Below are 24,400 nucleotides of genomic sequence, written 5' to 3' on the forward strand. Positions count from 1 at the left end.
TTGGCCCTGCACGCTTAACTTTGTCATACTTGAGGAATTTTCTAGTGACACCGACAGCAATAACGATTGAAGTTGTGGAACTACTAACACGGTTCCCATTTCGCGGCAGCTGCCATAGTAGCCGCTTCATGCTCGTGGTCGTGATCACCAGCCCAAGCGAGAACATGGTGCGGCTCATGAGGTCTGACCACGACACAATGACCACCATCCGAAGCTCGTTGAGAGCTCGAGCCACCCACTCGTCATCATACCACACAACTTCGTTAAAGCTGAGAATTGTAGGGTCGTAGTCCCCCACGTAATCGAGCAGCACCAAGACCACCACCCCCGTGCAGGCCATGAGGTCGAGGATGCAATCCATGACAATGCAAGCAAACCTCCTGCGGGCCTCGTCACGACCGAAAAACACCGAATCAGCGATGTGAGACGACCAACAATTCGCCACCAGCAACACGACGTAGAACCGATTCAACAACGTCCTCGGTAGTAGCGTACTCATACGGTAGGCCTGCACAGTCTGCAGGGTTGTCTCCACAAGCTCACGGCAGTTTAGAGCGAAGTGGAAGTATTTCCCGTTCACCCCACAGAGACTGAACGGGTACATGACTTTGCTGTACAGCCTTATAAAGCTCTGGAGAAGTGCCGAACTCCTCCTACGGTTAGCACTTCCAGCAGTGCTCGACGACCACGGAGTGAACGCCAGCGAGTTCTGCCGAAGGGAACCGCCCAACATTAGCAAGATACAAATTCCATGAATCGTCGACACAATAGCGTGCACTATGATGATAACTCCGTGGTCCTTCTCTGGTAACCCGATCTGGTAGAACGCGAGGCACAAGTTGAGGTACGAACCTTTCAACTTCCAGTAGCTGTAGGCGTAGAGTGCGTTGAAGACGCACGTGATCACGTGGACACTGAGGATAACTACCCACCAGACTGCAAAGACCCAATATGACAGATGTATGACCTTCTTGGGCGTCTTCAACACGAGGCGCGACAGCTCTCGAAGCATTGTTGCACACTACCAGGTAGGGCCGAACCAGACTATTCTTATCCAGAGCACAAAACAATACTCAACAATACTTTGTCTATAAAAAGAGGAACATATTAAACCCATTAAAGAGCTGCAGCAACAAGCTTTTGCGTCGCTTCACTCTTCCGTGCCGGGAGGTAGAACGAGATGAGAGGTAGAACTCTACCTCGTCGTCGTCCTATCCCCCGGCTCATTTCATTTTCTTCATGTCTCTGGCCACCTCCTCTCGGAAGGCCTCGCCAAACTCCTTGACCTTGGGCGCGTAGTTCTCGAACGAGTTCTTGAGCGCGTTGGTACCTGTGCTGGCCATGGTCTTGGCGTCCTCCACGTGGTAGTGCGTCTTAAGTGCGAAGCGCTGGAAGGCGCGCGAGTTGGACAGCGCCTTGACGGCCACGTCGTTGATCACGTACGAGACGAGACGCTGGAAGAACGACATTGTGTACTCGGTAGCTGGACTTGCGGTCGACACGGGCGCTTCTCGAATGGTGGTGATGGATGGGATTTAACGTCGTGGTGTGGCGAACACTGCATATGTGGTTTACACAATCTAACAGCCTATGCTACCGCATAGTCCTCGAAGTTGTACCAGACATAGTGGAATCAAGTCAACAACGCGTGTCTATGCACGAAACCGACTCATGTACCGTCATGTCGTCCTCGCGCGCCGTGTTTCTGCCAATGGGCGAGGGGCCTGGACCCTCAGAATTTCACCCCATCCGTCGCGTGACCTCCATCCTCCCCCCAACGCCCTGCAGACCGCACGCTTTCGTCCACTCCACGGCCACACACACAGAGACCGACCAGGCAGAGCAAGAGCAAGTGACCGTCCCTCTTGACCATGATGCTGAAGAAGCTGAGCTCGTCTGTGGCCCCGCGCTGCACACAGGCCTTCCAGGGTACGTTCCCCACCCTCCTACATCCCCTCCTCCAAATAATGATAGGAAAATCATTCCGCACCGGCGGAATATTCATTTCGCAACCACTTTGCGTCATATCTAACTTGTAATATATCGATATAACAGGCCGCGCCGCTATGAGCTCCAAGGCCGTCGTGGAGACCTACGAGTCGCCTGACCACTACTTCGAGAAGGACCGCATCGACGCCGGAGACCCGTCCAAGCGCGCCTTCACGTACTTCATGCTGGGTGGCGCCCGTGTGGCCTACGCGACGGCCGCGCGTCTGGCCGTCGTCAAGTTCGTGGGCAGTATGAGCGCGTCCGCCGACGTGCTGGCGCTGGCCACGGCGGAGTTCGACCTGAGCAACATCAACGAGGGCTCGACCGTCACGGTCAAGTGGCGCGGCAAGCCCATCTTCATCAAGCACCGGACGGCCAAGGAGATCGACATTTCGAACCAGGTGGACGTGGGCAACCTGCGCGACCCCGAGACGGATGCTGTGCGTGTGCAGAAGCCCGAGTGGCTCGTGGTGCTGGGCGTGTGCACCCACTTGGGCTGCGTGCCCACGTCGGACGCCGGAGAGTACGGCGGCTGGTTCTGCCCGTGCCACGGCAGCCACTACGACCTGTCGGGTCGCATCCGCAAGGGTCCGGCTCCGCTCAACCTCGAGATCCCGCCCTACGAGTTCCTTGAGGAGAACAAGATCCTGCTGGGTTAAATTGGGGAAGAGGGACGTGTGCAAGGTAGCAGAGACACAGGAGCACGCAGCAAAAATACCAAAAACACTTTGATACAACTTGGGGTTGGAGGTGCAGTCGACTGGAGGTAACGCGTGGGGTTGACGCTTATAATGGCACGGATGTGAGCTGATTTTGTTGCTTGCAGTACAGTGGCGTTGAGTGCGAAAAGGTCTTTGTTGTTTGGTTTGTGCAGATGGTGCGCTGATAACTTTGATGCTGTTGTGTCGACAGATAAGGTAATAAGGCCTCGTTTGGATGAAATAGCAGTGAACTTGCGCCACGGTAGACGCATTCATCGTCACGTGCGAAAATGCTGTTTATTGGTTTATCGTCACCTCTACACTAACCGAGCGAAAATCAAGGAAACGTTGTGAAGATAAGCGCCCCCAAAAGCCGGTACTGCCGGTTGCACGCGTAGATTGGTGACACAAATCTCGATGTCCAGCAGAGTTGGGGGTGGGGGGCAGTGGTATAAGCGTCCATATCCTACATGAACAGCATCAAACTTGGGTGGTTTGACTTCATAATTGCCGCCCAATGTTCCCAGTCGATGACAGTCGTAAGCTTAATGCCTCTGAGTTTACTAAACCCACGAATCTCATCCGGTGTTTCCAACACCAGACACTGCTGGATCAACAACTGAGCAACCGTGGGGACATCATGAGTTTAATTCACCCCACGGGTTTCAATTTCGTCCCTTTTTCAGATATGCGCACTCCAGTCCTGAAGAAGTACAAGAAAGCATGACGGACGCGACCTCACCCACGGTCTCACCTGCATCAAACATTGCTGTTGTGTTGGCTGAACTGATGTATGTAGAGGTTACCAGTAGCATCTCGATATCGAAGGAAAGTCTGATCATAACTCGTTCGGTTGGCTCCGAATTTTATTTTTGTGAGTTTGATGATCAGAAACGCTGTTTTTTATCGTTGCAGGAAGTTGCCTTAATTACTTCGTTAGGGGAGGTGGAGGTACCAAGGCATTAATACTATCTTCGTAGGCAAGAGGATAAAATGGCTCTTTCTCCAAACGTGTGCAGTCAACTGCTCGCGAGATCACTTGGATGTTGGCTTCTGATGCGTTCATTAGAAAGGTCGAGTACTCTGTTGAAGGCTGGGTGGGAAAGTCATCAGCAACTCCATTTTCAATCTTTTCCAGGCCTTCGCAGTAGGGAGTGACTCCAGCGACAAAGAGAGCTGGGTTTTCCACACGTTCCACAAGTTGGTCCGCCCAGGGCCAGAAGAAGGAAATCTCAGTGTTGCCGATCTCGATCAGGTTCAAAGATGCAGAGACTTTGGCCACATTTCGAGGCAGCTCGTAGATATCCGTCTCACTTACACCCAAGTATATCATACCTTCGACTTCAAAAGCTTCAGGTGGGATCTCTGTGATTGGATTGCCAGTCAGGAACAGGTAGAGCGGATGCAGGTTTGCTATTGCCAACGGTAAAGTGGTGAGCTTGCTGTATTCCACCTGAATGATCATACCTTGTAACCATTTTGTATCCAAGTCGACAGGGATTTCTCGCAAATTCGTCACGCAGAATTCGATATCGTTCACTTTCTTTGGAAAATCCGTTGATTGGAAACCTGCCGGCAGCACTCCGTCCGTCATGTTCACGCGAACGACAAGCATTGAGGACATATCGGGGTGGTTTTCATTTGTAATTGCCGCTGACTCACCCCAATGGACGATAGTTGTGTTGTACACTTTAATTCCACGGAGACCATGAAAGTTATTAAAAATATCGGGGATCTGGAGTGAGGAGCAGTGTCGAATTACAAGCTGAACGACGGTGGAGCTATCAAACTTGCTCCATGATGCAGTCACTTCCTGCATTGTCCCTGATATACCTAGTGTATGGCAATCAAGCCCGACAAGGTAGCAGGATGGCATCGTTGCTGCCCACGGCCTCACTTGCATCAGGCATTGCGCCAGTCTTGGCTGCAGTGATGCGTGGATGTGAAATCCAAGCACAACCGAACCCCATGCAACAAACAATATACGCGTTACGTGCATCACACTGTGAGTGTATACTTTCTTTCGGTAGCACATTGGGCGTCTTGCAAGCTTTAATCTTGCCCGATCATGGTGAGGTAGTACTTTGACAGGTACTAGATTATCTGGCGCCCCAAACAGTTCATAGTTTTGTGTAGCACGGACAGCGGTCAAATTGGGTTCAGCAGACTGAGTAACGCGATTTCCGTTTGGCGGTAGATATCCCAGCAATTTCTTCATGCTTGTGGTTGTGATGGCTAGTCCGAGTGAGAAAACAGCGCGACTTACCAAATCTGACCACGAGACTACGACAACCATTTGGAATTCGTTGAGAGCCCGAGCCACCCACTCGTCGTTGTACCAAATCAATCCGTTGAAGCCTTTGATATCTGGGTCGTAGTCACTTATGTAGCTTAGCATGACGATAAGCTCGACTCCCATACAAGCCATGAGGTCAAGTAAGCCGTCGAAAACGATGCATGCGAATCGCCGCTGGGCCTCACCGTGCTGGAATAAAACACGGTCAACAATGACGGATGACGAGCAGTTGATGACGAGCAAGATCACATAGAATTGGTTAAGAACCGCTCGTGGTAGCAGCACGCTCATACGGTAGGCTTGTACGGTCTGCAGCGCAGTCTCCACAATTTCACGGCACACAAGGGCCACTTCAAAATATTCCCCCCTCACACCGAATAGACTGCACGGATATGTTATCTCGTCATAAATTCTTGCAAGCCACCGACGAATTTGGTTGGACTCAGGTTTGTCAGTGGTGATATTGGAAGACGACCATGGCGTAAAAGCTAGCGAGCACTGCCAAAGTGAGCCACCCAGCATCAACAGGATACAACTTCCATGAATTGCGGACATAATGGCATGCACCGTAGCGATTGCGTAGTGATATGGTTGAGGCATCCCAATTTGGTAGAACTCGAGACACATGCCAAGATAGGTGTCTCCCAATTTCCAATAGAAGCATGCGTACAACGCGTTGTACACGCACGTGACCGTGTGAACCGCAAAGATAACAAGCCACCAAACAGTGAAGAACCAGTATGAGAGCTTGACGACAACGGTGGGCTTTAGTATCTCGTGAAAAGGCTCTTGTGGTGGACCAGCGATAGGCATAGCGTGCTTGTTTACCAGTCTGTGCCTCTATTTGCAAGTTCTGCCTTGACCCTAATCTCCGAGTCGCTATTCTCGTATTCTCCCTTGACCAACTGATCCACCAGTGATTCAATCCGTGCATCAAGCACTGCGGTTGTACTTCGAAGTACATTTTAATATGACTCACGCTTTCGTTCATCTTGAGCGGAACGGCGTCCTTGCGTGCGCGTTCGTTCGAGTCATATCCTATCGGCGTTCGCACTCCATGCGCGTGCTCCATGCCATGCTCCCTTAGCAGGTCGGTGATCGTTACCTCCTGGTCCAGGTAATACCCGTTGGAGTCGTCGTATACGATGCGCATCCCCAGGAACGTATGCGCGCGCCCCAGGTCCTTGATTGAGAGCGATTCCAGCTCAGCGAAGAAGCGCATCCACGGCGGCTTGCTCGGTCCCGGTGACCAACAGGTCGTCAACGTAGACGCCCATGAAGCCTGAAGTAGACACACATGTCTACCAGGCTCTGGGCGAAACCGATGCTGAGCAGCTTCTTGTGAAGCAATTTGCTCCAGGGTCGGCCGGCCTGCTACAGGCCGTAGAGCGCCTTGCGCAGCTCCAGCACCACCTCGTTGGTGCTCGTCACTCCAAGCTTCATCAGTAGCTCCTTCGGGAGCACCATCACTTGCAGTATCCGTAGGAAGATGTCTAATTCGGCTTCGTTCTCGGCCTTTACGTAGGTATTCGGAACGTCTCCATGTTTAGCAGGCACTCACCAATTCCTGGCCAGCACTAGGATGAGCTTTACGTCATCTCGATGACGGCGGCGAAGGTGACGCCGCAGTTGACCCCAAATTCCTGCTCGTTGCCGCAGGCGACTAGTCGGGCTTTGAGTCGCTCGAGCAAACACTCGGTGTCTCGTTTGGTCTTATAGACCCACTTCGTATGCAAGACGCGCACGCCGTGCGGCAGGCGCACGATCTTCCGGACTCCGTTGTTCTCGACGGCTTCCAGCTCCTCGGTCATGGCTTTCAGCCAGTCATCTCGGTCTTCCGGACTCCGTTGTTCTCGACGGCTTCCAGCTCCTCGGTCATGGCTTTCAGCCAGTCATCTCGGTCTTCCGGACTCCGTTGTTCTCGACGGCTTCCAGCTCCTCGGTCATGGCTTTCAGCCAGTCATCTCGGTCTTCCGGACTCCGTTGTTCTCGACGGCTTCCAGCTCCTCGGTCATGGCTTTCAGCCAGTCATCTCGGTCTTCCGGACTCCGTTGTTCTCGACGGCTTCCAGCTCCTCGGTCATGGCTTTCAGCCAGTCATCTCGGTCTTCCGGACTCCGTTGTTCTCGACGGCTTCCAGCTCCTCGGTCATGGCTTTCAGCCAGTCATCTCGGTCTTCCGGACTCCGTTGTTCTCGACGGCTTCCAGCTCCTCGGTCATGGCTTTCAGCCAGTCATCTCGGTCTTCCGGACTCCGTTGTTCTCGACGGCTTCCAGCTCCTCGGTCATGGCTTTCAGCCAGTCATCTCGGTCTTCCGGACTCCGTTGTTCTCGACGGCTTCCAGCTCCTCGGTCATGGCTTTCAGCCAGTCATCTCGGTCTTCCGGACTCCGTTGTTCTCGACGGCTTCCAGCTCCTCGGTCATGGCTTTCAGCCAGTCATCTCGGTGTGGGCTACGCATAGCCTCGCGATAGTTATTGGGTCCACCTCCATGACGTTGTTGACGATGCCTCCTCCTGCTGGGCAGAGTCGTCCGCGTCTTCGGCAGCCTTGCGCGCGGCGGATCGTGTCATGTGCCGTTTGCGCTGCCAGGGCTTCTTCTTGGGACGCCCCTTCTTCTTTTTCCTGCGCCGACTCGCAGTCGTAGCGTTTCCGGTGTCGTCCGCTTTAGCGGCACCCACAGCATCATCCGTGGACTCATCCTCGTCGGTGCCGTCTTCTTCCCGCAGATACAAGCGTTGTACCTGCTCGTTCTGGGTTTTATCCAGAGTCTCGATGTTTTTCACGTGTTGGGTGGTCACTACCACCCGGTCCCTGGGCAGGTATTCTCTGTATCCCTTGGTTTCCTCGCTGATGTCCACTATCATGCCCTGTTGAGCTCGCTGGGAAAGTTATAGTTTCGTGGGTCCCCGTATACCTTGCATGACGACCCAAAGACCACGATCTCACCCAAAGGTGGAGTTTGTTTCGTCAACACCTTGAGCGGTGAAGCACGCCCGCGGTTGGAGTTCGTCGGCGACCGGTTGTTGGCCTCGCTCCTTTGGCTGCGTGTTCCGAGCAAGGTGGCTGGCCTCCGACGTGGTGGTGAAACAACTCATCTTGTCGGGCTCAACTGGTGCAAGTGAGACGTCCATTTATTCGTGCTGCGGAGTTCAGAACGAGCCCGCTCAACATGTAGATAACCGCAAAAGAAAGGAAGCTGTGGCGATGTTCCGGAGCGAAGTGGACATTTGGTTTGGCTTTTGTCATCCACACGTGGTCCGGCTTTTTGGCGCCTATCACGTTGGAAGACCACTCTATTTCGTCTGCGAATACGCCACTCACGGGACCCTGGTCAGTTATTTGCGAAAGCACACCGATGAACTGTGGACGAAGCTGCATGAAGCAGCGTTGGGCGTGCAGTACCTCCACGCTCGCGGTGTGGTGCACGGTGATCTGAAAGGCAACAATATCGTGATCGGGAGAGATCTGAAAGCGAAAGTGACGGATTTTGGTCTCAGTTCGACGGTGACCAGTGAGACCAAGGTGAGAATTACAGCTGCTTGCTATTGGGTATCCCCAGAATGTCTTCGTGATTCCAACACACGTCCGACATTTGCGTCCGATGTGTACTCCCTGGGAATGTGCATCGTGGAAGCTCTGCACGTTGTTGATGCGGTAAAGCGTGGTAACGGCTCACAAAGTTGTATACCCTGGCGTGATACCGACAGAACTGCGATGAATCTTCAAGTAAAACGTGGCACATTGCCGTCTCGGCCAGCGATCTGTGACGAGAGTCAATAGGCGCTGGTCAAACGGATGTGTGTATTCGATTCAAAACAACGAATCAAGATCTCGACTGTGGTCGATGAGCTAGCAAGACGGGCGATCAAAGGCAGCAATCCCATCGAGACGGCGCCATCGGAGCTCGTGACCCAGGAGGCTATATCTGAAGTGGTGGCATCGGCACAAAATCTCTCTGCTGACACAAGTACGACTGAACACCGAGCACTATGAAGATTCGGTTATTTCACTGCACGCTACCTTGTGGGGTCAAATCGAGGAGGTGCACGGCCAAAGCGCACTTCTGCCCTGAAGGAGTCCCTGGCTCCTGAAAATACTTGAGATTGGAAAGCATTCTCGAAACTCATTGAGCACGTTGAAGATTTTCATGCATAGCTACACGCCAACTCGTAGTGATTCAGTGCTTCATATAACCTCATTTTTACTACTATCTCGGTGCCAAGATATGGTTGTTTCTATCTACTACTGGGTCTCTCGCTCAAGCGAGGTGGTTGAAGCTGTCTGTGAGAAGTCTTGTTGCAAAATTCCATGACGTCTAGCAGCATTTGTTGGTAGACTTCAAGTTCTTCTGAGCTGACGGCTGCATGGCAAATGGTCGCTCATCTAGTTGCATGGGTAGAACTGCATCGGGTCGGTGCACGTTGCTCTTGTCAGCGTTGTAGATGGCAATCACAAGATCCTCGAAGGCTCGGCGTACATTGTGGCACGTCTTGGCCGATGCGCGCTGCTGCATGAGTCCAAGCGTAGCAGCCGTCGATTCGTGGAGCTCTTGGTCGACGTAGTTCGTGTCTTGGATCATGTGCGGCGATTCCAAGTCTACTTTGTTGCCCACGAGCATGATGCAGCTCGTGAGTGTACTGCTCAGGTTTGCCGCCGCCTTGAGCTCCTTGAGCCAGTGTTCTTGGGCGTTGTTGAAACTCTCGCGGCTGGTCACGTCAAACACGAGCAGCGCGCCCGCTGCTCGTCGATAGTGGCTACACGTTGGCATGGTACACTTAGGATGAGTAAACCAAGGTTGATACTTCCAGACTCCAAGCAGATTCGTACGAGCTGGTGATGGCGCGATAACGCTCTTGTCCGGCTAGTAATACACGTTCGTGTTAGACTGCGTGCTGTCGATGCAAGATAAACGACGACAAGACTTACCTGTGTCCCAGATCTGCGCCTTGATGCGTTTACCGTTAGGATGGCGCACGATGGCGGTGGCGAACTCGACGCCGATGGTTGGTTTGCGCACGGCCGAGAAGGAGCGAGACGCGCCTTGCTCATTGACGGTGTCTGAAGCGAGGAAAGTGGCGAGCAGGTTGGTCTTGCCCACGCCCGGGTCGCCTACCAGCACCACTTTTGGCACACGCAGAGAGAGAGAAAAGTCGTTAGGCAGGCAGAGGTTGCAGGCCGAGTGCAGCTTGCAAACCTTTGTACAGCTCGTCGTAGTGCTGGTCCATGGTGACGCCCTGCAGCAGTGCGAGGCTCGGATTGTTGCCTTTTTCGGGCTGGCCGTTACCAGAATGGTACCGTCCGAATGGTACTGATTACCTCGTCCGGTAAAGTACGTTGTGGTGTGGGTGGATCTGCGACATGTGCCACAACGGTTGAAGAGGATTCAACAATCGATCTTAACGTTATGGTCCGCTCTCGGCTCCACGGCAATGCCCCGCAGCAATCATCTCCTTTCGGTCTTAGTGGGGCATTGACTCAAAAGCTTTGAGCTCTTGGTTTGTTAGCGGAGGACGGGACTTGCCGCGAAGTGGTACTCGGGCGCTAAAACGCTCGCATTTGTGCGCGATTGCACCTTTGAATGCTATTGTCAAAAAGTTACGGCAGCCGCTCCCGATGTAAGCGAGTATTCATCCCAGCGCGCCGCGGCACCACGAATGAATATCACACTTTGAATCTGCACCTCGTGAATTGGCCAGCAAGAGTCGAAGCGCATTCGCAGACAGGCTAGTGGGCCCGCGGCGACTGGTCGTGTGCGTGCTGCGGCTCCTGGTGTAGTGTTGCCGACACCGTCGGGGGCCCCTCTCCCCGATGGCAGCAAGCGCCAAGCACCTGGGCCGCCACATGGACTGGCACGCGGCGAGGATCGGCATGGCAAAGCACGGCACAGTTCCGAAAAGCCGATGAGCTTCTACACTCGCTCGGTCGTTTCGTCGCCGAAAAGATTGACGAACTTTACCTTTCACACCGTGTGCGCGCCTGCCTACTGATCAGCCGGCGGTGACCTCGCCGTATTAAGCTATCCTTTACTTACCGCCAAACGTACTTCACGTAGGACAACGAGACGTCTTGCCAAGGCAGCGGGGCTCGCGGTTCCAATGCGAGGTTCCATGCCAGACAGCCCCACCCTGGTCAAATCTTGGAGCCCTGCTCTCCGCGCCAGCAACCCGCGCCGCTGAAGCCGAAGCACGAACGGATTTACCGGCATTGCAAACAGCTACGTGCTTGTCGAACACACCTGCGAAACCGGAAACGTAGAAATATAGCTGACGGCTGGGGGCACTCCGGCAGCTTTGTTGCGGCCTTTGGTGATTGTTGCTCACGAAAATGGCAGTACCGGGCCAATGGGCATGCGCGAAAGTCCGCCTTAGCTCAATTCTTTCGGATCTCGTCCCACAGGGAGCTCTTCCTAGCCAACGACTCATTTGGGTGGAAGGCTGCTTGGAAGTTGAAGGTTCTGGAATGGGTTTGGTGTGCATTTCGCAAAGTGTACTTGGTTTTGGTATGGCCGAAAAAGACACGCGATCAGCCGCAATAAAAAGAAGGCCGGTCAAAGACGCGGCCCGCTGACGCCTCCGCCCAGGGGAGCTCGCAGTCCGCAAAAGGCAGGCGACAGCTCACATCGACCAGGTCCGTCCGCAAGCAGCTTGCCACGCTCGACAAGCTGGGCCGAGACTTCGTTTCACTCACGTGCCCAGTCAACACACGTTGAAGTTGAGGTCCTAAACTTCAGAAATTCAGATTCCACTAAGATTTTGACGATGGTCACGTCCACGAGGCCGATCCCCAAGCGTCCGGCGGCCTCTGCGCGGCCGCCCATGCAGCGCAGCCTCAGCATCGACAGTCGGAAGCCTCACGGACTCAGCCACGGACTCCAGATGGACCTGAAGCAGGCGGTGCAGCTCGAGAAGCAGGAGCTGCACAAGAAGGGGCTCCTGCCGCCTATTGCCCTGGACATGCCGCTGCCCAAGGCGGCCAATGACGAGGGGGACGAGACGCAGCTCTGCTCGTCGCCGCCCTACTGGCTCTACCGCCAGCAGCGGCAGGTGCGCAGAGCGGCCTCGTTCACTAACGGACAGCGCGCCGGCCCTCCGCCAATGCCGTGTTCCCCGCCGGTGCCGATCCCACAGCACCATGAAACCCAGCGACGTTACAGCGCCGCTGCAGGACTAGAAGAGCACATGGCACACGAGCTGCAGCAACTGAGCAACTCGCAGTGCGAGGCCAGACTCTGGGACGAGTTCTGGAACTACAAGCTGTCGTTCGAGTCCCGAGAGTCGTTCGAAGCCTCCAACGTCCAGGTGAAGGAGGAGCGAGGGAACAATGTCAAGTACAGATCCGAGTCGTCCGCAGCAGAGACGGTGATCGAGGACGACGAGGACGGCGCCAGCTCCGTTGGCCCGGAGGAAGACGAACACGGAAACGTGTTCGAGATGGACGACCTATAGTTGGTAGCGGCGCGAACTGAGGGACCCATGGAGACACGCAGCAAGCTGGAAGGCAATGGTGAGTAGTGTCGCGTTGCATCTCGTATGGTAAGACAGAACGTTTCGACAGGTAGTAGCAGTAGTTTACGTGTGAGCAGAGGTGAAGGAGCATCAAGGATGGCTTGAAACTAATATTGAACGACCACCTCGGTTCGTTTGTGAAGACTGTGCCCATTGTCATGGTTGTAGACCTCGTGTGGAGTCTTGGAGCTGTTGCTGGCGAAGCTGCAGCGTCACGAACCGATTGCGACGCATTTCGGCCGCCACGTGCTCCAGGCGCGTTGCAAGTCGATGGTGCGAGACCTCAGCGCTCGTCCGGTGGTTCTTCCAGCGCTGAAAGGCCGAGAACTCCTTACCATGCTGCCAATGGAACAGCACGCTGCTGAGGATTCTTGGCAACGGAGTTGGAGGCCTAGGAACGGCTCTTGCGGGTAGTTGATCTGCTACGTGACGCCAGTGCTCGAAGGCCGGTTGAACGGAAGCCAGGGCAATGATAGCGCTCTCCATCACACCCGGAGGGGCTGTATGCTGCTGTTGCAGGTGGACAATCGCCGTGCGGCGTAGCCATCGGCACACTGCAACATGAGCAAGCTGTCTCCTGCTGATCACGAAAGCAGGCGTCTGACAAAGACAACGCGGAGCGTGAACCATCGCAAGCTCTTGTTGTAACCACCTTGGGTAGTCTGCGAACTTCCGACCGCTTTTGGCGTTGCGTAGTGGCTCGGTGCTGGTACCAACGCATTCGTCTGCGTCTGTTTGCAGACTTTCTTCGACGATAGCTGCAATCGCCAGCAGATCCTCGTTCACGCTGTCCGCTTCTTCCTCCAACACAAGTTCCTTTTCGGTGAGCCCGCAGTTGGCGCTGCTTAAATGGTCAGAACATACAGTGACTGTTTCCTGAACCATCGGGTCGTCAGACGCCGTTGCGTCCTCTGTGTGCTCGAACGCAACGGCAACACTTAGACCGTTAGCGTGAAGGATGTCGTCATACCGGAGCTCCATAATTCGCCTCAACAGCCTCACGTCCAAGCGCCCGCGGTCGTTTTCAAGTACGATTTCCTCATCTTCGTCATCTTCGGCTCGGTCGTGTCGGGATGTTTCGGTGTCGCTGTCATCATCCGAGCTGGAATGGGAGCGTCTCCGTGGCGAGTTCCCAGCAGCGACGTACGTGTCGTACTGGTCTCGAAACCATGAGGGGAGCGGCACAATGCGATGGCAAATTGCTTCATGGCCGCAAAACCCACACGGATGTGGGCTTCCGCCGTCTTCATCTTCCCGGGGTCGTTCGTAGCCCTTGCAGCCACAAGTCTTGCTCTCAGCATCGCAATGGAGGAACGCATGGTCTCGCTTGGTCAGCAACAGTTCACGCATTATCGCCCTCGACGCGAAAGATGGGACTACGTGAAGCGTGTAGTAGAAAGAAGCCTGTCCTTCGTACTCGGCCTCCAGTCGACATGTCAAGTGCTTCATGAGAAAGCACGCGTTGTGCAAGCAACCCGCTGCCAATGCATAGATCACTGCTGTGTTCCCGAAGGCATCCAGTGCATTCACGTCACAATCCGATCGATCAAGCAGCATTGTCATGATACGGCACGCTAGAGACGTGTTCGTGAAACAAGCGGCACGATGCAGCAACGTCACACCCACTCCATCGCCAGCCAAACGCCCAGGACTAAGCTTGTTCTCCAATAACAGCAACGTCATTTCGGCATACACGTCACCAGGGTGCTTGGCTGCAGCGTATAGGCACTCGGTGCCTTCTGTCTCTGCTAAGCATTTGCTCATAGGGACACTCGTGCTCACTAGCCACTTCAAAGCATTTAATGACCCACTCGTGATCGCCGTTTGGACCAGTGCACTCACAGAATGGTCTGGATCAGTACGTGGATCTCGGGTCAGCGCCATTGCTTGCAAGTGTGCTACCTGATCCAGCGCCACCGCGGACATCCACGGATCTTGAGTGCCAACACTGCGTTTGTATCCCTTGAAGTTTTCTACGATACCTTCTTGCTCCGAGCCCTTCGACATTAAGTTCTCATTGATGCTGAGCACGCTCCGAAGTAGACCGAGTACCCAGGGAGTAGTTGATACCTCCCCATCGGCATCGCTGCTTGTCACCGACCCATGTTGACTGAGCTCCTCTTTTACCGTGTTCTTGTCTTCCTTGGCTCCCGAAAGACTCGGTTGCAGCATTTTGGATGATAACACACTGTACAAATGATTGTGTCCAAGCAGTTGGCAAAGTTCCAGTGGATTGCAGTCGTCTAGTTCGTGCCGTTCCTGATTCTCTGCGATGAAGATCTGCTGCCAGTCTACGTTGGGGCATTGCCCAGATAGACAAAATTCTGCCGTCCGTATAGCATTCCATCGAACTATGGTGTGAAGAATGCGGGCTTCCTTCAGCGTAACTGTAATGACTTGCATCTCATCGTTCCTGGAGTTGTTGGATGCCCAGCAGATTATGAGCCGCTCTATAAGGATAACACAGTCTTGAGGGACCGCGTAATTCACCATCAAACTTATGACCAAGTCCTTGCGTTCGCTCACACTAAGATGATGTTGAACATTTTTCCTGTAGAACAAGAAGAGTTTATCCGTGAAACTGGGCAAAGTGCTGTTGTAGTCGCCAGAAAGCAGAACGCGTGGAGCAGCAACAAATTTACTCCAATATAAACCTCGCTCTGCCCCAACTGGAAAACTCAGAAGTAACCACTCCATGATATCGGCGCGAGCATGCATGACTATCCACTGCACCATCGTTTTACCTCGTACTCGAATCGTTTTCAGATTTTCAAAAGCCTTGGACTTGTCAGGAGAAAAAATTGTGAGAACGTCTGGAAACACGATATCAAAACAGTTTTTAACAAGGGCGAGCGGGAAATCGTTCGCACACATGTGTACGATAGATCTAATAGAGGCAACTTCATGCGATTGCTGGCCTTGGTCTATAGCACTCGAGCTGATTTTTAACAGATTCTCAGCGCATACAATCAGAAACTCTCGGTGGTATCGGAATTGGTCATTGCTGTAGTAGCGTCGACCACCTTCTGCCGAAATGTGGAGATCAAAAACTGTGTCTAACAAAAGATGATTGTGCTCCAACCGGTGCAATTCTTCTAGGAGAACTAAGGCACAGTCTAAGTAACCAAGAGATAGTGTAAATTGAAGCCAAGTTGTCATCTTCGTATGTTGGTCGTGGGTCTCAATCCTCTTCCAGTGTTTGAATAGGGCACGAGTGCAAATTACCAAAATCTCCTCGCGCTTTTCAATTGTTGGCTCCAATCCTTTCTGCCTCAGGCAATCACTACGCCTCTGGTGTAGATATTTATCCACACAATACTCAAATAGCTGCCAGCTACCACTTCCGTGCAGATCTGCATCACCATATCCAGCAGTCTCACGAGCAGGTTGGATCAATTCGTACAGAAACTCTAGGTGCTCTATCTCGATTGGTTTAAGCCCCCTACGTTTTCTCCGTTCTTTATTCCAAGCCAACAGACCTTCGTAAATTATTTTCCACGGAGACCCACCCCGCGGGCAACCATTATCACTTTCGCTACTTTCATCTGCATTTCCCTCCAAATTGACGCTCTTTAACTTCATTGGCCACTGCTTTACACAGTGCATCAATGTGTGAAAGTACTTTTGACTAAAGACCATTGCCAAAAACGCAGAGCTACTCGCAATATTTTCCAAATCGAGAAGCTGATTCAGCAATGCTTCCACCTGGCTAGAATGAGTTGAACATGTTGTGAAGCACCAACGTATAATATCGTGGGCGCTGATTCGTTGAGCTCCATGCTGAAGTAACATAGGAAGCACCTGCGGGTATCGGATAGACGTCTGTAGTCCTTCAACTAGCGATGGAGGGAAATGTACATTCATTTGTACTGATCCACCGCTAGCATCTTCAGTATCACATACTCCGTCAGGATTCGCACCGTTCATCAATAGGAGCTCAACAATTGCTACTCGAGGATTTAGCAACGAATCGCCATGTTTCAGCCCGCACACGCGTAGTGCGAGCAAAAAAGGTGGTAGCAACTGATACATGCAACCAACTGGAGCGGAAGACGATGCTCTAGCTGCCTCACTGGTACTGGTGGGCTTGCAGCAATCACAAACCCCGCCATACTTTCGGCATCCCAGCTCTTCCTCTGTGGTCGTGACTCCACCATTTGCGTTTGATTGCTTCTCGCTTTCATTCATTTTCCTCTCCGATTCAGAAGAACGACTGCCTAATTGCCAATACCACAACGCCTCCACTGGATGCTGTACATTTTCCCAGTCCGGGGCTCTCTTTCTGCTACGTCTGGGGCTATCCGATACTGCATCAGTGATGAGCGTTGAGATTGTGGTTTTCTGTAACTTTTTGAGACGGCGGTGCTGAAAGACAATACCGCAAGGTGCCCATGCTGCTTTCTGCGCGTCTTCATCGTGTTTAGGTTGAAGGGTATAGGTGGAAGACGCACACACACTTGCACCAAGACCGATGAAGAGCTGGACGAGTTCTAGCTCTCCTCTCCAAATGGCCAGATGAAGAGGATATACACCATCGTGATCGCAAACGTGCAATGCGGGTGTGCATGATCGAATTAAAAGTGTAGCAACTTGCAGACGTGTCAGTGGATCAACGGAGCCAAGCAAGCACCAATGTAAAGCTGTTCTCCCGCGAGCATCTTGGATAAGTGCAAACTCTTCATTTTCCTGAATACTTTTATCATCAGGGTTTTTTTCAAGCAGCAGTTGACAAACATCTAGGTAACCCCTGCGTGCAGCACAATGTAACGCTGTACAACCCGATACATCCTGCAAACAGACAGGTACACGTATCGTAGAAACCAGGAAATACACAGCTGACAGCTGCTGATTTTCACACGCTTCGTGCAGCAGTGTTCGTTTCAGCTCCTTCAACTCCCAGTCTTCCTTTGAGCAGCCGTAAATCTTAACAATACTCTCCAGTCTCTCTAAGTCTCCTGACCGACAAACATCCCACAAATCTCCTCGACAACGCATATCCAGCACCTTTAAGTTTTCACCTCCAGCTTCATCAATCGCGCACTCTCCATCCAAAACCCGTCGACTGACCATCTCAAGCATCCGATCTGTCAACTGCCAAAGTCGTCGATACCGTTTGCTCTCCATCCTCATCCCTGCAGTCGCCAATGCCAGAACCCCCACCCCATCTCGTCGATGCAACGCCAACAGCTCCAACTTCTCCAGTGCATAATGCAGTGCAGAGCGACTGGAATTGTCTTGGACTTGAACTTGCAGCTTGGCATCTCTTCGTCGCAAAAGTATCTTGGCGGCCTTCAAATGCTCGTTAATAACTGTGTGGTGCAGTGCAATGCGTCCGCAGGCGTCTCGCTCCAGCACACAGACTCCAGGTACCTTGAGTAGAGCTCGGAGTTGCTCTCGGTCCCCAGTGGCGGCCGCTTGGTGCAATAAAGGGAAGTCTTTGCTGTGCTCGAAGATCAACTTCCGACGTTGAAGTCGGCTGGAGCCATTTAGAAACGGCCAGTCGCTCAGAAGAAAATTCTTATCCTGACATTGCTGGAGCGTTAAAAATCGCTCCTTGTGGCGGTGATACTCCCGTTCCAAGCGCTCGTCTTCGAGCAGGAAAGTGTCTATCTGGGCACGCTGTGAGAGTTCTAGGACAGCGTTGGGAGCAGGAGAAGCGGCCATGACGACAAGAGAGACGTAAAAAGGCGGTTAGAAATGGCTGTCGAGTCGCTACAGTTAGAAATAGCTGTCACTACGGTTGCAGAGCAGAGAGACAGCTCGCTTCCGAACGACCATCTCGCGGAACTCAAGAGCAACTTTCCATTCCCCTGAAGAGCATTTTGAAGCCATCTCTCATGGTCGCCCGGCACCACTTGACGATCGCCGAGAAGAACAAGCTGCGGGCCTTCCACCGCGAGCGGCCCGACCTGACGCAGGAGCAGCTGCGCGAATGGGTGCACGCGCACCTGGGCAAGTGGCTGGGGCGCTCCACCATCGGCAAGATCGCCAGTATGCCCGAGGAAGTGTGTGTCAACCCAGAAGCCAAGCGCGTGCAGAGCGGTCGCTTCCCAGAGATGGAACAGGAGCTGTTCGCATTCGTGCAGAGCCAGCAGAGCCTGCAGGACGACCTACCCGTCCTGAGCGAGGGCCTGCTGTGGACCAAGGCCAACGAGATCCTGCAGAGGATACGTGGGCCTGTGCAGTCTGTGTCACTAGGCTGGGTGCAGAGATTCAAGAAGCGTCACGGACTGCATCGCTCCCAGCGGACGGTGCACGTAGAGGAAGCTGCTGTTGATATAGAGGTGGAAGGGGTTTCAGGTGTGAAGAGGACGAGACAGGAAGTGGAAGATGGAGACGACACAGACGACGAACAGGTGCAGAAGGTGGCGGTGCCTCCGTTGTCCAAGGGCAGGAAGCAGTTCGTGTCGGCGGACGACATTTTACTATTGACGCAGGTGCTGCAGACCAAGCCGTGGGCGTTCCAGCACGTGATGGACGGGTGGCAACAAGTGAGTGACCAACTGCGAGCACACGACGAGTTTCGTCTGGAAAAGACGGCGGGTGCTTGTCAAGCTCGTGTGGTTTTGTTGCTGGATCATTTACGGGCAGGCAATGCTGCTGCGCTGCGGAAGGCGGGCACGTCGGACGAGTATGAACGCAAGCGTGAACTGCTGGTTGAGGTTCAAGCCAAGCAAACGGCTTTTGAAGAAGTACAGGAGGACGTGCGGAAGCGGAGAGGAGAGCCGTGTCTACCGTTGAATATCACGCAGCACGACGCTGCGGTAGCCAAAGTTGGTGAAGTCGCTGCTGCAATCGCTGTAGCTGAAGCGACAGGAGAAGCTGACAGGGATAGCCAGCGCCGGCTCGAACTGCTTGAGATCAAGATGGAACGAGAGCTTGCAGAGCAGCGACGACATGCCGACGAACAAGTGCGAGAGCTTGAGCGGCTGCAACGTGTGCAGCTCGAAGCGCAGCAAAACCAGCACGCGCAATTGCTGGCTACCATTCAGCAGCAGCAAGCCATGATGCTGGACCTCATTAAGTCAGTTGCTGCACAAGCCAAGAACAAGGAGTAGGGATCAGATAATTGGTATGTCGATTGATTTATGACCTTCAACCTCCAGTGCAAGTCTTGTACGAAATCACCGTCGTATCTTTGGCCGCCAGACTACACGAGAACAAGCTACTAACGTAGTAAAAAAACAAACGCTTTGCAGTCACGTAGCACACGGAACAACTTGCTTTTGACTCGTTCGAGTTGGTACTTGCTTCCACCTTTTCAGCTACGCTGCAGCCAACCAACACTTGATTCTCGAGGATATCTTGTCATCGGGATCACCACTGGTGCGGCCACTTGACGTTTACGTCAAAGTATATGGAGACCAACGCCGGACGAAGATCACGGGTTTGAATACCACCTGATGTCAGCCCCCGCACTCCGACCACGTAATGGTCGAAGCATCTATGGATTTGCCACTGTTGCAGATTGTCATGAGCCACACAGTGGAAATCGAGGTCTCCACCAGCGCCATCACCACCTAATCAGCCAAGAGAGGAGGACGCAGCACCTCCGAAACGCAGCGTGTGTCATCGGTGCTTCATTGCCAGCCCTGGAGTAGCAAGTCAACGTGAACCAAACGTGGCCGGGACCCTTTCACCGGATCGAAAAACTCCACTCGCGGCATCACATAGGAGAGATCGATCTCCGTCTCGTTCATGACTCAAACCGAAGCATTTGCAACAGCGCCCATGTGAAATACATAGTGAAATCATGAATTGATCGTCACCAAAGCGCATACTCGATCGTTGTCCCTTTGTCTAGAGGAGGCATGACACGTCGATCCACCGCCCAGCCGTAAACGGGTCAGGGAATCGAATGCGCCTCGCGTGGAGGTACAGCCGATCGGCTGGATGTCCACCGTACTTGTCATCGCCGACGATCGGCGCACCCAGCTCTTGCGCGCAGTGAACACGGAACTGGTGCTTACGACCGGTGCGAGGACTCAGCTGCAAGTAGTAATACTTAGGACATTGGTTTTTACGCGTTCATCACCGGAAAGCAATTCATACGCCGCCTCGTCGCACTCGTCGTCCATCAGGAGTCCGGGCATGTCCAAGACCGTGGAGAACTGGAAGCGTGGCAGCACGTAAAACACATACAGTGCGCCCCAGTTCGGCACCAAGTACGTCCCAGTGGAAATCACCAGACGCAGTGACTGCTCGAACAGCCCGCCGTTGTCATCGAAGAACATGCTATCGCACTCGCGCGTTTTGCCTGCACAACAGTCACGTTTAATTCTTGAAGCATGTACGTCGAGCCCAAGTTCTTACCGCCGACACCAAGAGAGAGATACGCGTCTACCGCAAGTTGCAAGCTAGTGCTCACGAGGTTACACTGTTCACGCAAGCAATAAACGTAGAGAAGCACGCACAAGTCCGTCGTGTTAGCTATCAAGAGACTGTGCCAGAAAGAGACTCTGTCAGCGGGCGCACTTACGATCAGAAGAACCCAAATCCGTCCTTCATCCCAGAGCAGCTCGAACTCACGTTTGATCGAATCAAGGTGCGCCTGAGCCGTGCGCGTCTCAAACGTCTCTGCATGGCGGGCTCCATCGAACGCGACCGTGCTGTAGTTGCCCGTGCCTTGTAAACCAAACTGCCAGCTCGGAGTACCCGCTGCGGCACTGCTCTCACCATCGCTTGACGCTACAGATGAACATTACCGCGGCTATCTATCTCAACTTGCCAGTTGTTTTGCACGGCAACAGACCACATGTGTTCGTCAAACTCAACGGCGTGTGCTCCAACAATAGGACCACGCAATACAACAGTATGTTCCCAATTCAACGTCATTCCCCCCACACTCCAATTGCAGCTTCCCATCGTCAACACGGTTCCATCGATAATCGCTACTTTCCAGTGCATGAGTCTGGGGCCTGCGTGATATACGTTGACCCCGTTTTCAACCAGTTTTTTTTTATCATTGCTGAGCTTTTCTCGGTGACTTGTGCCCGATCAACGAGAACACGAACCGTGACACGCTGGGAGGCACGGATGATAGCGTCGGTCAGTTCAGGATGCGACAAGATGAACATAGCGATATCTACTGAGGTCTCTGCGCCGTCGAGCAAATCAATGAGCTTCTGAGGTGCAGCTTGGTCGCGAGAAAACCAGTAGTCTACAACTGCAGTTTGTAGTCTACCCAATATGTCCTGCTCCATGCGGCCAAATACTCGACGGTCGACCCCCATTATCCTTGCGATGTCCTTGAGCGATAGGGTTTCCGTGACGCTAAGACCTCGTTTCAGCATTTCCACCACGAAACGCATGGGGGTCCACCGAGGGGGTTTACCTGACTTGGACTCGTCTTGGCTGGGCTGGGAGTGGACGATGGCGTCGATCGTGGTGCGGGCGTGTCCCGTGCTTTGATGCAGCTGGGTAATTCTCTCCCCTTTCTGGTATCGCATGCGAATCTGGGACTTCTCTGCTGGAGTTAGTCGCGGACGGCGTTTCTTGGGCAGCGGACTTCGCGTCCTGTTGGGATTCGGCACGACGCGTCGCGAAGCAGTGTACATCCGAGCGGTGGCGAGAGCGATGTTTTCCGGTACACCCGGGACTGGCCGAGGGGACTCCGTTGCGAGCGCGGTGAAGTATACGGGGCAGCTGCTATTTTGACGAGACTACCTCTCCATCACCTGAGAGTGAAAGCAACGCCTTTTGGATGTTAGGGTAGTTTTAGAACCGCTCGACCGAGCTGTATTGATAAAAGCAATAGAACAGAACGCCCCGGCAGATTCTTACCGCAAGAAAGGAATACTTCAGAGTAGCGCGTTTCATCATTTTTTGATGGAAGTCTACATGACACGCCTTCTTTTCCGGTTAAGTACGCCGGAAATTCTCTCCCTCCCTTCTTCCTCATTCCAGAATCTGCCAGCTCGAGGAAAGATGGTGAAGCTTGTCTGTGCGATCGTTGGTGTGGCGGGAAGCGCATTTTCTGTGGACATCGACGCGGATCAATTGGTGGGGGACTTGAAGGATACGATCAAGGAGAAGAATGAAGACATAAAGTGTCCTGCGCGTGACCTGCAGCTCTTCCTGGCGAAGACGGACGGCGGCGCGTGGCTGTCGAGCCTCACAGAAGATGTGAAGAAGCTGAAGAAGGGCGAGAAGACTGCTCTCGTCGAAGCGCTAACGCACAAAGACAAGGAGCTGCAGGGAGAGGATCCGATTTCTGAGTACCTGGAAGGCATCGACGCTCCGAAAGTGAAACAGTTTCACGTGCTGGTGGTGGTTCCGGAGGGTGTTTCGGCACCTGAGAACAAAAGGAAGAGGAAAAGAATGGAAGACGAAGACGCACCAGACGCCTGGATAAAGGCTATCAAGGATGAGCAGGTTACAGAGCTACCGTCGACTTGTGAAGATTTGAAAGAGCACCTGCAACGCCCGCTTCACGTCAAGGTCCCCGTCAATGACAGATTATTCCTGATTATGTCCACGAAGAACACGACAGGAGAGTTATCTAGCATTTTGGACAAAGTGTTTGAGCCCGATCCGCGTAAAACACTTTCAGATATTACTGCGGGCATATTGGGGAGTGTAATCGATCCCCTCGGGTCTGGCTCCGAGTTCGCTACTGAAGACACGTATCACCACTTGTGGGATTCCCTCATTGCGATGCTGCTGAGACGTGTGTCGAACGGGAAGTTTCGTCGCAACACGAATGCGTCTACATCTACTAGCCTCTATCGCCCAGATTTGTGCTTTTACTACAAGAACAGCAATGTGTGCGTGGTGCGCGGGGAAGAAAAAGCAAGTGGCGAGTTGCAAGTGCCGGTTAGAAAATTGCATGAGAAGCTAACATGGAGATATGACGCTGCGCCATACGTGTTCGGCTACGCTGCTGTTGGACTGCAGGTGTGCTTGGTAGCTATTCGGAAAGACGAGATGACGGAACGTGGTGCAAAAGTGGAAATCATTGAAACGTACGACTTGGGTGATCTCAATGGCCGGCTGTCGTTCTTTCTCGCCTTGCTCAATCTTTCGACTCTTTTCCGACCCGTTGTGGATCTTATCCAGCCGTTGGATATACTCGAGTACGGCACTATCGAAAGAGGCAATGGTGTGCAGATTACGTTCGCAGAAGATTGTGTGGTGAAGACGTATCCCCAGAACATGCCAAGTGACGACATAATCCGCAATCTGCGGGAATTGCATCGTCAAATGAAGAAACATTCAGTCCCGAATGTTGTGGGGCTAAAGAAGACAAACATGACCAAGAAATACGTAAAGCTGGCACCTGTTGGTCGACTTTCCCGGCCTGAAAACGCCCACCAGCTCCTGACCGCCTTGCGCGATATTCTCCAAGCGCTAGTGGCACTGCACGCAATTAATCTGATGCATCGGGACTTGAGGTGGGAAAATGTGCTGAAGTACCCAGGCGAAGGCGACAAGTGGTTTCTTATTGATTTTGACGAAGGAGCATCATCGCCGGCTGCGAAAGTAAAGCATTTGAAGGCGGAATCGCATGCTCCCGAGATATCATCTTCGTCCCACACGGTCAAGGTTGACATTTGGAGCGTGGGCTTCCTTTTGATGACATCACCCTGTCATGATCTCCCGCCTGAACTGGAAAGTGTTAAAGCGCAGTGTTTGCAGAAAAATCCATCAAGCAGACCCACGGCTGAGTCACTCCTCAAGGTCGTCGAATCGCTAATAGAAAGTTGATCCCTTCGCCATACAGGAGTGGAAGTTGTATGGGTCTTTAGGATTGTACGCTTTGCCTGAGCAATACCAAGCTAGCAAGGAACGTATCAAAGCAGCGCAGAAGCGCTTTTTTTTTTTACCACCCCGTGAAACTCGACTGTCGTATCAAAAGAGCTACGACGATAAGAATAGAGAGCAGATCCGTGCTCGCCAGCGCAAGTCC

At 53.1% G+C, this 24,400-nt stretch overlaps 7 protein-coding genes across 7 annotated transcripts; 4 read left to right on the forward strand and 3 right to left on the reverse strand.

Moving 5' to 3' along the window:
• Positions 1-1,223: 1,223 nt before the first annotated feature.
• KRP23_9204 (uncharacterized protein) lies at positions 1,224-1,469 on the reverse strand (the record flags this gene model as incomplete). Its single annotated transcript, XM_067894733.1, has 1 exon — positions 1,224-1,469. One exon carries the CDS (start codon positions 1,467-1,469, stop codon positions 1,224-1,226), a length of 246 nt encoding a protein of 81 aa, XP_067742381.1.
• A 402-nt stretch (positions 1,470-1,871) lies between these two features.
• KRP23_9205 (Cytochrome b-c1 complex subunit Rieske-3, mitochondrial) lies at positions 1,872-2,648 on the forward strand (the record flags this gene model as incomplete). Its single annotated transcript, XM_067894734.1, has 2 exons — positions 1,872-1,929; positions 2,056-2,648. The coding sequence occupies 2 exons, from the start codon at positions 1,872-1,874 to the stop codon at positions 2,646-2,648; spliced, it is 651 nt and encodes a 216-aa protein (XP_067742382.1).
• Positions 2,649-9,302: 6,654 nt separating this feature from the next.
• On the reverse strand, positions 9,303-10,212 carry KRP23_9206 (Ras-related protein YPTC6; the record flags this gene model as incomplete). Its single annotated transcript, XM_067894735.1, has 4 exons — positions 9,303-9,741; positions 9,815-9,848; positions 9,914-10,108; positions 10,182-10,212. The coding sequence occupies 4 exons, from the start codon at positions 10,210-10,212 to the stop codon at positions 9,303-9,305; spliced, it is 699 nt and encodes a 232-aa protein (XP_067742383.1).
• A 1,533-nt stretch (positions 10,213-11,745) lies between these two features.
• KRP23_9207 (uncharacterized protein) lies at positions 11,746-12,432 on the forward strand (the record flags this gene model as incomplete). The annotated part of the gene is made up of 1 exon (XM_067894736.1): positions 11,746-12,432. One exon carries the CDS (start codon positions 11,746-11,748, stop codon positions 12,430-12,432), a length of 687 nt encoding a protein of 228 aa, XP_067742384.1.
• Positions 12,433-12,648: 216 nt separating this feature from the next.
• Positions 12,649-14,664, reverse strand: KRP23_9208 (uncharacterized protein; the record flags this gene model as incomplete). Its single annotated transcript, XM_067894737.1, has 1 exon — positions 12,649-14,664. The coding sequence occupies one exon, from the start codon at positions 14,662-14,664 to the stop codon at positions 12,649-12,651; it is 2,016 nt and encodes a 671-aa protein (XP_067742385.1).
• A 3,665-nt stretch (positions 14,665-18,329) lies between these two features.
• On the forward strand, positions 18,330-19,550 carry KRP23_9209 (uncharacterized protein; the record flags this gene model as incomplete). Its single annotated transcript, XM_067894738.1, has 1 exon — positions 18,330-19,550. The coding sequence occupies one exon, from the start codon at positions 18,330-18,332 to the stop codon at positions 19,548-19,550; it is 1,221 nt and encodes a 406-aa protein (XP_067742386.1).
• A 2,770-nt stretch (positions 19,551-22,320) lies between these two features.
• KRP23_9210 (Crinkler effector protein 8) lies at positions 22,321-24,198 on the forward strand (the record flags this gene model as incomplete). Its single annotated transcript, XM_067895787.1, has 1 exon — positions 22,321-24,198. The coding sequence occupies one exon, from the start codon at positions 22,321-22,323 to the stop codon at positions 24,196-24,198; it is 1,878 nt and encodes a 625-aa protein (XP_067742387.1).
• Positions 24,199-24,400: the final 202 nt, after the last annotated feature.

This window comes from Phytophthora ramorum (assembly GCF_020800215.1).
Source record: "Phytophthora ramorum isolate Pr-102 chromosome Unknown Phyram_PR-102_s0008, whole genome shotgun sequence".
Classification (NCBI taxonomy): Eukaryota; Oomycota; class Peronosporomycetes; order Peronosporales; family Peronosporaceae; genus Phytophthora; species Phytophthora ramorum.